Here is a 13,354-nt window from a genome sequence, read left to right on the forward strand (position 1 = left end):
GTGACTCCCCACCCGACGGCAGCCCTCTTATCATAAGAAAGTCAATGAAAATGCTATTTGGCAGACAGTGGGTGCCCAGCCACACCTGAAGCAGCACTACCATGGGGTGCAAAGACAATTTTACCTCTCTCCTCCCACCGAATCTGCCCAATAATGTCATGCCCCAGGCTTTCACAGGCACAGAGCTGCGCATCTTGCAGAAACACACACATCAAGACACTCCGGGCTCTCGCCTTTGGACGACAGGGACGCAGTGTCTTCCCAGAGGGTATCAGAAACTCAAGCAACCTAGACACACCAAACTCTCTCAAACCAAGCCTGCCGGCCATCCCCACTGGAGAAGCCGGCATCAAGAACCAAGTCACCACCCAACGTACTTGCTGCACTTGTACGAGTTTTCTCCATCAAGCTGTTCCGGCTTCACAAACTGCTCCAATGCCTTGTTGACACTCTGAGCAGCCTGGGAAGAGAAGAGGCACAAACACCACATCACCGCACACCGTCACTTGTGTTTGGGTCTTGCCCTGCCACCCAGGCTGGAGTGCAGTGGCACAATCACAGCTCACTGCAGCCTCGACCTCCTGGGCTCAAGCAATCCTCTCACCTCAGCCTCCCGAGCAGCTAAACCACAGGCATGGCCACCATGCCCAGCTAAATTTTTCATTTTTTTGTAGAGACAGGGGTCTCACTATATTCCCCCAGGCTGGTCTCTAACTCCTGGGCTCAAGCGATCCTCCCACCTCGACCTCCCAAACTGTTAGGATTACAGGTATGAGCTGTCATGCCCAGCCGTGCCCCTTATTTTTTAAAAGAAAGAACAGAAGACTCAAAGATATAAAAGCAAATGAAAATTTTTATGTAAAAAGAAAATTTTCCGGGTGGGCGCGGTGGCTCAAGCCTGTAATCCCAGCACGTTGGGAGGCCAAGGCAGGCAGATCATGAGGTCAGGAGATCCAGACCATCCTGGCTAACATGGTAAAACCCCGTCTCTACTAAAAATACAAAAAATTAGCAGGGCACAGTGGCACGCGCCTGTAGTCCCAGCTACTTGGGAGGCTGAGGCAGAAGAATCGCCTGAACCCAGGAGGTGGAGGTCGCAGTGAGCCGAGATCGAGTCACTGCACTCTAGCTTGGGTGACAGAGCAGGACTCCGTCTCAAAAAAAAAAAAAGAAAAAAGAAACAAAATTTTCATTTAGTAGTATGATGTTCACTTTTATAAATCTACATACCAAATTATATCCTCTCCCATTTAAAAATGAGCAGAATTAAAGTGAACAAAAATATAGAGGATGCTCACTGCAGCAATACATAAAACTGGAAGCAAACCAAATATCCACCAGCAAGGAGTTCGGCACAGGAATTACAGTCTATCCATTCACTGCACCACACACTGCCCAGAGAGCACGCTCACACAGAAAGGTCTCAACAGAATTACATGAAACAGTGAGTGGCCAGACAGACATCAGACACAATCTCATTTATATAAAAAGTGAACAATACGTTCTGGAGCAGTACATATCAAACTGTTAAAAATAATGCATTCAAAAGGAAAGGATTTTACATATATCTGCAACGTTACTCATTTTTATCATAAGCATGTATTACATCTGTAATCAGAAAAATGCAAGCTCAAAAACAACAAAAAAATCAGGAATTCAGAAAATGCAAGAGGCAGGCTGGGCACAGTCGCTATAGTCCCAGCTACTAGGGAGGCTGAGACAGGGGAAATGCTTGAACCCTGGAGGCGGAGGATGCAGTGAGCTGATATTGTGCCACTGCACTCCAGCCTGGGCAATGGAGCAAGACTCCATCTCAAAAAATAATAATAATAATAACCAACTGTACTTGGCTAATATAGAAAATCTAGTTTTATTAAGATATTAAATGAAAATTCAGGCCGGGCGCGGTGGCTCACGCCTGTAATCCCAGCACTTTGGGAGGTGGGCAGATCACGAGGTCAAGAGTTCAAGACCATCCTGGCCAATAGGTGAAACCCTATCTCTACTAAAAATACAAAAATTAGCTGGGCATGGTGGCACATGCACCTATAGTCCCACCTACTCGGGAGGCTGAGGCAGAAGAATTGCTTGAACTCGGGAGGTGGAGGTTGCAGTGAGCCGAGATCACGCCACTGCATGCCAGCCTGGGTGACAGAGTGCAATTCCATCTCAAAAAAAAAAAAAAAAAAAAAAAAAAGAAAAAGAAAATTCAAAGAGTAATAAAAAAACTTTAAAAGCTTTTTTATGATGCTTACTACAAAGCTTGAATAATCCCTCCAAATGAAATCTTAGCATATTGAATTTTTCAATTTATATTCTCTAACAAGTAGTCTAAATTATAAATGAACTACAGTTACATAAAATGACTTATTTTAAAAATGTAATTACTCCCATAATTATGAAATTTACCTTTATCTCCAATGTTATATCAAGATATGGATCAAAAGTATCTGAAACGCCCTTGCAATTTAAACATTTGACTGAAATAAAAATAAAATGCAAAAGATGAGCAAAGTATAATCATTACAGCAACATCAACTACTGAAATGACAAAATACAATTTTGAAATTTAAAATTTTTTAACTGTAATTTTTCTATCAATTGAACAAAAAAAGTTTTAAATTAATACTACTCATAATATGGGTGAAAAGTGTAATGAATTTGGCCCTTCATATACTATTGATTAGAATCAAAACTGGTATAACCTCTTAGAAGACAACCTGACAGAATTAAAATTTACAATACGCACTCCCTGTGATCCAGAAATTCTAATACTAAGAATTCATCCTACATATACATTTTTACCCAGACATAAAGCATGTGTGCACGGATGCTCCATGAACAATAACAAAACACAAACAACCTAAATCCCATCGATAGGGGACTAAAATAAATGGAACACTACTCCAACTGTCGAAGGCTGTTAGGCCTGTGTGCTGAAATGTAAAAGACTGCTAATACGAAGAGACAAATGGAAGCAGTGCACACAGTATGCTCCCAGTTTATTCATGCACAGGAAACTACCAGGAGGATTTACTACAACCTGGCACCGAGGTTGCCTTTGGGTAAAAGGAATGAGAATCTGGGCTGGAGAGAAGCACTTTTCCTTCCTTCCTAGTAGGACTAACCCTGTCCTACTATTACCATTTTTTAACCACATGTGTGTATCATTTTATCAACTTATAAGCAAAAGCTTACCTCTAGATCTTAGGTATCCTCCAAATATCTGACAAACAAGAGTGGTGGCCTGGGTGTGTCTGTCTAATCTGAAAAACGTTGAACAGTGACATGAGAGAAGAGCTTTGCAAAAACTCCAGATGCTGTGACCAGATTTCAAACACATGGGAGCTCACAAAAGATCAAGAATTCAAACAGGACAGCCATGGAAAATAAAAGGATGGCACGTGTGGCAGCCCAAGAGCATCCCTGCCTGGCCAGAACACAGGGAGGTCTGGGAGTGGCGGGAGGAGACGCAGAGCTGTGGGAGCTGTGTCTGTCAGGAAGGGACTCGGGAAGCAAGGCAGGAGTCTGGTCCTGAAGCAGGAAGATGGCAGCCTCCGGGCACTGCGGCCTGTGTGGGAGGAAAGGGAGCGGAGGCGGAAAAGGCAGAGAGTCTTCCTCCGACCCAAGTATGTCACCACCCGGACAATGAAGGCCTAGACAGGGCGGTGCCAGGGCAGGGAGAATGCAGAGGGAGATCTACCAGGTGTGCTCAGACAGCACCAAGCGGCTTGGGATGCATTATCTAACTGTCCCCTCGTTCTTCCTCTTGAGTCTGCATTTAGATTTTAAGGAACTAGCTACAGGAATCAGTAACTGATTGGGGTGGGGGTTCAGGAAATAAACACAGGCTGGAGGGCAGCAGAGAAAAGAAAACGTCAGGCACAACTAGAAAGGAGAAGCAGCTAGTTTGAGATCTGCAGACGTCTGCTGATAATGAGAAATTAAATAGCTGCAAGACCAATGTTTATTTCCTGACATCTATGATTGAGCCAACTCAAACTGTTACGTAAGACACACGTGCAAATTTCAACCATTTTAAAATAATGCACATCACCTAAGGAAGAGGCAGAGCAAAGCCAAAAGGTACAGTGAACATTGTTCTGTGTGCTTCCAACAAAAAAGGTGAAAATGAATTCTGATAAGAATAAACTACAACCAGAGATCCCCAATGAAGACATGGCTGGCGCTCTGTTGTACTTACTTATTGCTGCCATTCAAGCATGCTTTCTGCATAGCATCAACAGTGTATTGAAGGAATTCATGGGCATCTTCTTGGTTTCCAAAACGGAAGTGCCTAGCTATACCTGTAAAATTTCGGTAAAGACAAGGCTTTATCATTACACATAATAAGCCTAAGTTGTACCCCCCAAAATATATCTTATAATAATATGTTGGTTGGAAAACTCCCAAATACTTACTTTATGAGGAAATAGCACTAACATAAGCCACTAATATAAGCTATAAGCAGGATCAGGCCCTTTAGACCAGAATCCCCAACCGTTTCGGCACCAGGGACTGGTTTCATGGAAGACCATTTTTCCACAGACCAGAAGAGGGGGTTGGGATGAAATTGTTCCAGCTCAGATCATCAGGCATGAGATTCTCCTAAGGAGCATGGAACCTGGATCCCATGCACACACAGTTCACAATAGGGTTGGCGCTGCTATGAGAATCTAATGCTGCCATTGATCTGACAGGAGGCGGAGCTCAAGTGGGGATGCTCACCTGCTGCTCACCTCCTGCTGTGCAGCCCAGTTCCTAACAGGCCACATTGGGTACCAGTCTACGGCCCAGGGGTTAGGGACCCCTGCTTTACACCATTAAAAGTCCACAGCAGCTAGAGTTTCTGAGAGTCTAGAGAGTAGCTACAGAGTGACTCATGTTTCTAGCAAGTTAATAAAGTTACACTTGAATAAACTGGCTGTTTTGTCTCAAGTTTGTCCAAAATGCTATGCTGGTGATTTTAAATTGGTGCTACATCTCTATAATACAGAATCCATTCAAAATATAAATCTCCCAACCTATCTAATTCTATCCCAATGACCTACAGAAGAAATTATATTTGCAGGTGCACAGAAACATTTCAGTCCTGTTTCTAATTGATTAAACAGCTAAAAGACCAAATTATTTTTTAAATTACAATAAAAAATTAACACAAAAGTATAAGCGATATCACACTAAAACATATATACTGAATTTTACATGTGTATAAATGTATAAAAATGTTCTAGCTTAAATCACATGAAACTGCCAACACTCCACCAGTTTAGACCTACAAACGTGACAACTTCATGACTGAACCATGTGTGTATCAGTGGATACACACACACAAAGAGCAATGACATTTTCTTAAAGGACTAGGTTTAAAAATGTTAGTCATGTCTGCTATATAAATATGTATAAAAAAAAATATATGTGGTCGGGCGTGGTGGCTCACGCTTGTAATTCCAGCACTTTGGGAGGCAGAGGCGGGTGGATCATGAGGTCAGGATATCGAGGCCATCCTGGCTAACATGGTGAAACCCCAACTCTACTAAAAATACAAAAATTAGCCAGGGGTAGTGGCAGGCACCTGTAGTCCCAGCTACTCAGGAGGCTGACGCAGGAGAAATCGCTGGAATCCGAGAGGCGGAGGTTGCAGTGAGCCAAGATTGCACCATTGCACTCCAGCCTAGGCGACAGAGTGAGACTCCATCTCAAAAATAAATGAATAAAAACAAATAAATACATGTATAAATAGCCAGGCATGGTGGCTCACATCTGTAATCTCTGCACTTTGGGAGGCCAAGACGGGTGGATCACCTGAGGTCAGGAGTTCAAGGCCAGCCTGGCCAACATGGTGAAACCCCGTCTCTACTAAAACTACAAAATTAGCCAGGTGTGGTGGTACACGTCTGTAATCCCAGCTACTTGGGAGGCTGAGGCAGAAGAATCACTTGAACCTGAGAGGCAGAGGTTGTAGTGAGCCAAGATCGCGCCACTGCACTCCAGGCTTGGGGACAGAGCCAGACTCCATCTCGAATGAATGAATGAATGAATGAATGAATGCATGCATGTATAAACAATCCAAACCTGCCTGGCTAAATTTTGCCAGGCATCAACAGTATTTCAAAGGTTTTTGGCTTGTCTGTTGTGGTCTATCAATAATGCCAAGGGCCAATATAAGACCTCTTTAATCTTCAGTGGCTTTCTAGGCAAAAAGATTACAGTTTGTTACTGTATAATTACACATCCCTATAATTACCCAGTTAGATGCCAGATTAACAGTTATAGTTTTGTTTGTATGCATTTTTTATTCCAACTCAAATTAACATGATGCAAAAGTTTACTGCAAAAACACACAGAAAGTATGTAAGAAAATTTCATGCACTTACCCATTTAAAATTCAAAAATTAAATAGAAAAAAGTAAAATTTATCCACCAATTTGCTAAGCTCTGAGTATATATTCTTTTAAGACTGTAATTAAGTTGGGCATAGTGGTGCACATCTGTAATCCCAGCTACTCAACTGGGGCAAGAGGATCACTTGAGCCAGGAGTTCAAGACTAGCCTGGGCAAAATAGTGAGACACAGTCTCACTTGAAAAAAAAAAAAAAAGAAGAACCGAAAAAAGAGAATTAACCTTATTTATTTCTTATTTTATTTTTACTGCTGCTTGCAGAGCAGGGCTAATCCACAGGCAGTGTGTCCAGAGTAGCCTAATTAACTTTGACAATTTCTGTCACTGTGTATAGTAAAATATTCATTCACCAAACTGAAACTAATTAAAAACTGTTTACAAAAACCTGTGAGACAATATCAGAATTAGTATTACTCAGCACAGAAATCCAAGTTTCAGAGCAAAGACACTATAAAACTTACCAATTATTTTAACATATTGATTTTTAATAGTTTAAAATTTGTTATATTAAATTAAATAGTCTTTAATATATTGTCATCTTTTGCTTTAAAGTTTCAAATGTGTTTATATAGCAAATGTTTTACTAAAAATTTGTTATTAAAGACATAGCCACGTATGACAAAATGTATTTGTTTTCTAATACATGACGGGTTCGGTTTTTTTCACCAGTTGGACATTAAGAATAACTAGGTAATAGGCCAGGCATGGGGGCTCACGCCTGTAATCCCAGCACTTTGGGAGGCGGAGGCAGGTGGATCAACTGAGGTCAGGAGTTCGAGACCAGCCTGACCAACATGGAGAAACGCCATCTGTACTAAAAGTACAAAATTAGCCTGGCATAGTGGTACACGCCTGTGATCTCAGCTACTCGAGAGGCTGAGACAGGACAATCGTTTGAACCTGGGAGGTGGAAGCTGCAGTGAGCCGAAATAGCGCCACTACATTCCAGCCTAGGCGACAGAGCAAGACTCTTGTCTCGAAAAAAAAAAAAAAAAAAGTATAACTAGGTAATAAATACAAATATAAAACTACAATAGTTAATACTTACGCCGCATCTCATTGATGACAAACATTGGTTTAATAACGTCCCCAGGATTACTGAGTGCCTGGGTAATATGTGCTTGCATTGTACACATCATACAAAAGCCTTCTGCATGACCTGAAAGATAGATGATAATCCTCCAAATTAGCAAAATACAACCATATACACACATCAAGGCTAATTACAAATCAGGGGCACACACCTGAAATGAAATAATAGCTGCTATATGCATGCCTTGAGCTATCTACTTTTATGCATTTTCATTTACTTTTTTTTGTTCTTTTTTTTTTTTTTTTTTTGAGATGAAGTCTCACTCTGTCACCCAGGCTGGAGTGCAGTGGTGTGACCTTGGCTCACTGCAACCTCGGCCTCCCCGGGTCCAAGCCATTTGCCTGCCTCAGCCTCCCAAGTAGCTGGGACTACTACATGCGCCACCACGCCCGGCTAATTTTTTTTTGTATTTTTAGTAGAGATGGGGTTTCACCGTGTTAGCCAGGCTGGCCTCGAAATCCTGACCTCAGGCAATCCACCCACCTTGGCCTCCCAAAGTGCTGGGATTATAGGTGTAAGCCACCACCCCAGCCTCATTTACTTTTCTAACAAACCTAAGTGACAAGTATATATTAGCTCTCTTTCACAAGAAAGGAAAAAAGCTCAGAGAGTTTAAAAGTTTGCCCAATGTCAAAGAGTTATTATGGGACAGACACATAATTGGATTCAAATCATACTCTTTCAAATTTGAAAGCCAGTGCTCCTAGCTACTCTCTATACTGGAAAAGCAAGGTTTTCCCCCTCACACCACTATTTATCTCAAACACTAAAAGAAAGTCTCCCACAGCAGGGATGAGACTTCACTGTGGAAGCCAGGCGCCATGGCTCATGCCTATCATCTCAGCACTCTGGGAAGCTGAGGTGGGTGCATCTCTTGGGGCCAAGAGTTTGAGACTAGCCTGGGCAACATGGTCAAACCCTGTCTCTACAAAAAATAAAAAGAAAATTAGCCCAGCGTGGTGGCACAAGCCTGTAATCTCAGCTACCCAGGAGGCTGAGGCAGGAGGATCACCTGATTCCAGGGAGGCTGAGGCTGCAGTAAGCTGTGATCACACCACTGCACTACAGCCTGGGCAACAGAGCGAGACCGTGTCTCAAAAAAACAAAGAAAGAAAAGAAAAAAGAAAATAATCTCTGTGTAAATACTCTGGCATTGCTGGCCACAGATGGTGGTCTCTATGGCGTATCTTTTTTTACAACTTTCTAAAAATGTAAAAATCATTCTTGGCGCATGCTAAGTGATGCTACAGCATCTAGTGGGGAGAAGCCAGGGATGCTGCTAAAGAGCCTCGAATGCACAGGACAGCCCCTCCCAACAAAGAATCACCCAAAGTGTTGACAGCACCGAGGCTGAGGAACTGCCCGACTAAAGGCTACCCAGATGCACCTAATAACGCTTAAAACAAAAGGATCAAACTATTCCCAATTAACTCTGTCTTGCAATAAAGCTCAAAAATATTTTTTAAAGAAATACAAAAATCCCAGCACCCAATAACATAAAATTCATTCTGTCTGGCATCCAATCAAACAGTACAAGGCACGCAAAGATGCAGAAATGACCAGTAACAAGGAGAAAATAAATAGAAAAAGACCCAGAAATAACACAGAAAATATAATCAGAAGACAATAACTTTAAAAAGGATATTACAAATATATTCCTATGTTCAAGGAAATAAAAAATGGAAGACTACATTAAGAAGAAACATGGTGGCTGAGCCTGGTGGCTCACACCTGTAATCCCAGCACTTTGGGAAGCTAAGGAGGGCAGATCACGAGGTCAGGAGATCGAGACGATCCTGGCTAACACAGTGAAACCCCGTCTTTACTAAAGATACAAAAAAATTAGCTGGGCGTGGTGGTGGGCGCCTGTAGTCCCAGCTACTCGGGAGGCTGAGGCAAGAGAATGGCGTGAACCCAGGAAGCAGAGCTTGCAGTGAGCTGAGATGGCACCACTGCACTCCAGCCTGGGCGACAGAGCAAGACGCTGTCTCAAAAAAAAAAAAAAAAAAAAAAAAAAAAAGAAGAAACATGGAAATAGATGCAAATCTGCTTATACACATGAAGAGTAGAATCTCTGGGATGAAAAATGCACCAGGTGCGGTGGCTCACGCCTGTCATCCCAGTGCTTCGGGAGGCTGAGGCAGGCAGACCACTTGAGCCCAGGAGTTTGACACCAGCCTGGGCAACACAGAAAAACCCCATCTCTACTAAAAAAACAAAAATTAGCCAGGTGTGGTGGCACGTGCTTGTAGTCTCAGCTACTCCAGAGGCTGATGTGGGATGGCAGGACCACCTGAGCCCAGCAGTTGGAGGCTGCAGTAAGCTATGATAGCACCACTGCACTCCAGCCTGGGTGACAGAGTAAGATCTTGTCTCAAAAAAATAAAAACAAACAACAATAACAAAAACACCAGACGTAATTAATAACAGATCAGACACCACAGAAGATTAGTGAACTTGAAGATATTCATTATGGGTAGAAAATATCCATAATAAAACACAGAGAGAGAAAATCTCAAAATAACAACAACAACACAGCATACCAGTAAGCTATGGGACAATTTTAAGTTGCCCCGATATACATCATTAGAGTCTGAAGGTAAAAGGACAGCATAAATATTTCAAGAAATAACAATTATCTACAAACGAAAAGCACAAAGGAGGTTTTTGGGAAGAGGCATGGTTTCGTATCCTGACTGAGCTGTCAGTTCACATGAGTCTATATTAATATTCAAAAGAACCTACACCAAAAAAGTTATTAAGTTTTCAAAAGTCACTGAAAGTTGTCCAAATTTGACAGAAATAATACATGTACAGATCTAAGAACCTCAACAAATTCCAGGAGTAGAAACATGAAGAAAACTACACAAAGGACCCCTGCTTACAACCAGTGATAAAAATCTTAAAAGCACTGGAGATAAAAACAGTGCTGGGCCGGGCGCAGTGGCTCACGCCTGTAATCCCAGCACTTTCGGAGACCAAGGTGGGCGGATCACAAGGTAGAAGATCGAGACCATCCTGGCTAACACGGTGAAACCCCGTCTCTACTAAAAATACAAAAAAATTAGCCGGGTGTGGTGGCACGCACCTGTGGTCCCAGCTACTCAGGAGGCTGAGGCAGGAGAATGGCGTGAACCCGGGAGGTGGAGGTTGCAGTGAGCCGAGATCGCGACGCTGCACTCCAGCCTGGGCAACAGAGCAAAACTCCATCTCAAAAAACAAACAAACAAACAAAAAAAACATTACATAGGCTGGCTTGGTGGCTCATGCCTGTAATCACAGCACTCTGTGAGGCTGAGGCAGGTGGATCACTTGAGGTCAGGAGTTTGAGACCAGCCTGGCTAACATGGTGAAACCCTGTCTCTACTAAAAATACAAAAAATTACCTGGGCATGGTGGTGTGCGCCTGTAACCCCAGCTACTCAGGAGGCTGAGACAGGAGAATCACTTGAACCCGGGAGGCAGAGGTTGCAGTGAGCTGAGATCGCAACACTGCACTCCAGCCTGGGCCACGGAGTGAAACTCAGTCTCAAAAAAACACAAGAAACAAAACAAAAACAAAAGCAAAAATCATTATGTATATAGGAACAAAGGTAAAAACGACAACAGACTTCTTATCAGGCACAGCACAGGCCAGAAGACAGTGGAATAATATCTTTCAAGTATTAAAAGAAAAAGAACGGGCCAGGTGCGGTGGCTGCCCTGTAATCTCAGCACTTTGGGAAGCCAAGGCGGGTGGATCGCTTGAGCCTAGGAGTTTGAGACCAGCCTGGCCAAAATGGCCAAAATCCTGTCTCTACAAAAAATTAGCCAGGCATGGGGGTGAACGCCTGTAGTCCCAGCTATTCAGGAAGTTGAGGTGGGAGGATTACTTGAGCCCAAGAGGTTGAGGCTGCAATGAGCTATAATCACACCACTGCACTCTAGCCTGGGTGAGAGTGACAGCCTGTCTCAAAAAAGACAAATAATGTTAACATAGAATTCTACACCCCATGAGAATATCATTCAAAAACAAACATGAGACTTGCACTTCTGGGAGACGGAGTAGAGGTAGTTTTCTATTCCTCCTGCCAAGTACAACAAATCCTGACCATTGTGTATAAAATGAACCTTAAAAGGCTGTGAAAGGTAGAAAGAGAAAGAGACATGCTACGGACCTCAAGACCCAAGGAAGACACGGTGGTGAGTTTCCTGGGGTTTCTTTGTGCTTCTTCTAGTCCAGACTTAGAGCTAAAGTCAGCAACCTGGAAGCCCCAACAACTGCAGACAACCAAGCCCAGCAAAATCCCGCTCCCACTCTCTCCAGCCAAAGGATGAGGAAAGAGCAGCCTCGTGTGACAGAAACCTTTAGAAATCATTGCTCTACTTCAGCTTCTGTGTGTATTTTTTTCTGTATATTACGATGTTTGTTTTGGTTTGTTTTTTTTGAGACAGCATCTCACTCTGTCACCCAGGCTGGAGTGCAGTGGCGGGATCACGGCTCACTGCAGCCTCTACCTCCCAAGGCTCAGGTGATCTCCCCACCCGTCTCTCGAGTAGCTGGGATTACAGGCATGCACCACCATACCCGGCTAATGTTTGTATTTCAGTAGAGACAGGGTTTCACCATGTTGGCCAGGCTGGTCTTGGACTCCTGGGCTCAAGTGATCCACCCTCCTCTGCCTCCCAAACTGCTGGAATTGTAAGAATTATTATGATGTTTTGACATCCTAAAGATCTTTCTGGCTGGGGAGAGGCTGCCCCTCAGGCTAGCCAATTCTTAGAGGTAGCAAAGGGCTCAGCGTTCGTGCAAGCCTTTGCTATACACACTAACCAATCCAGAGCCCTTCCTTCTCCATCCACCTGCCTGTGCACCCCAGGAGGCAAAACTCCTCTGCCCTAATCATCTCAGGGCCAGGTGCCAGGCAACTCTGGACCACACCTGTGGCTCAGAGACCACCAAAATTATTCAAACCAGCCAATCCCAAATTCTTCCCCCTGCCCTACCCTGCTTTTCCCACGGAAACCTCAACGAAGGCTCTGGCCAATAATGCCTTCCCCTTGCTCCTGTCTTCTGCTTCCTCACCACATGGCCCTGCATGGTGTGACCTGTGAGCATAAAATCTTTGTCTTCCTGAGCCTCTCTTGTGTCTCCTCTTGTGGCTGCCCCTGAGCAACCATCTCGTAAAAGAATACAAAAGACATTAAAACATCACAGAAGAACTATGGCCTCACCTCCACCCACACCAGAAAAGGCAAGTAAATAGCCTTGACTTACACTCAACAGGCTGTAGCAAGGCACCCTAACCCATACTGGGTTAACGGTGGAGAAGGCTGACTAGGAGCTGGGACTTGCAACCATACTGGATGAACAACAAACCCTGTCCCACCCCACGTTGTGACAATCGTGGGGAGCCCAGATTTCCACCCACCCAGTAGTAAAAAGCCACCTCTAAACTCTCCCCCCACTATGGCCTCCCCAGCCTCCGGTGAGGGTCAGAGGCAGGCCTGTCACCATCACTCAGTGGTAACAAAACCACTCCCACTGCAGTGTCCGTGAAGACCATGTGGGGAGCAGGAACTTCCACTTCCACCCAGCAGGGACAACGATCCCCAATTCCCACCTGGGGTGCCAACGGAGGCTGAGTGGGGAATGTGGGCTTCTACTCCATCTGACATCACTTCCTCTGCCAGAGCAGTGCCAGAGCAAGTTGGCTAAAACAAAGGTTAGATAAGACTCAGTGTCTTATAAGATAATACCAAAATATCCATGGCCAGGCGCGGGGGCTCATGCCTACAATTCTAGCACTTTGGGAGGCCGAGGCAAGAGGACTGCTTGAGCCCAGGAGGTGGGAGCTGCAGTGAGCCATGATTACACC

At 43.9% G+C, this 13,354-nt stretch overlaps 1 protein-coding gene across 4 annotated transcripts in view; it reads right to left on the minus strand.

Annotated features, from left to right (window-relative positions):
* The window catches only part of USP42 (ubiquitin specific peptidase 42), a 56,662-nt gene that overhangs the window by 18,144 nt on the left and 25,164 nt on the right, over window positions 1-13,354 (minus strand). For all 4 annotated transcript variants that reach the window (XM_034963666.2, XM_034963668.3, XM_063605619.1 and 1 more), the window contains 5 exons: window positions 7,452-7,562; window positions 4,205-4,307; window positions 3,199-3,266; window positions 2,410-2,480; window positions 378-460 (listed from right to left, as the gene is read on the minus strand). In XM_034963666.2, the coding sequence (XP_034819557.1) occupies window positions 378-460; window positions 2,410-2,480; window positions 3,199-3,266; window positions 4,205-4,307; window positions 7,452-7,562 (436 nt within the window). The remainder of the gene's footprint in view (window positions 1-377; window positions 461-2,409; window positions 2,481-3,198; window positions 3,267-4,204; window positions 4,308-7,451; window positions 7,563-13,354) is intronic.

This window comes from Pan paniscus, chromosome 6, assembly GCF_029289425.2.
Source record: "Pan paniscus chromosome 6, NHGRI_mPanPan1-v2.0_pri, whole genome shotgun sequence".
In the NCBI taxonomy this organism is placed as follows: Eukaryota; Metazoa; Chordata; class Mammalia; order Primates; family Hominidae; genus Pan; species Pan paniscus.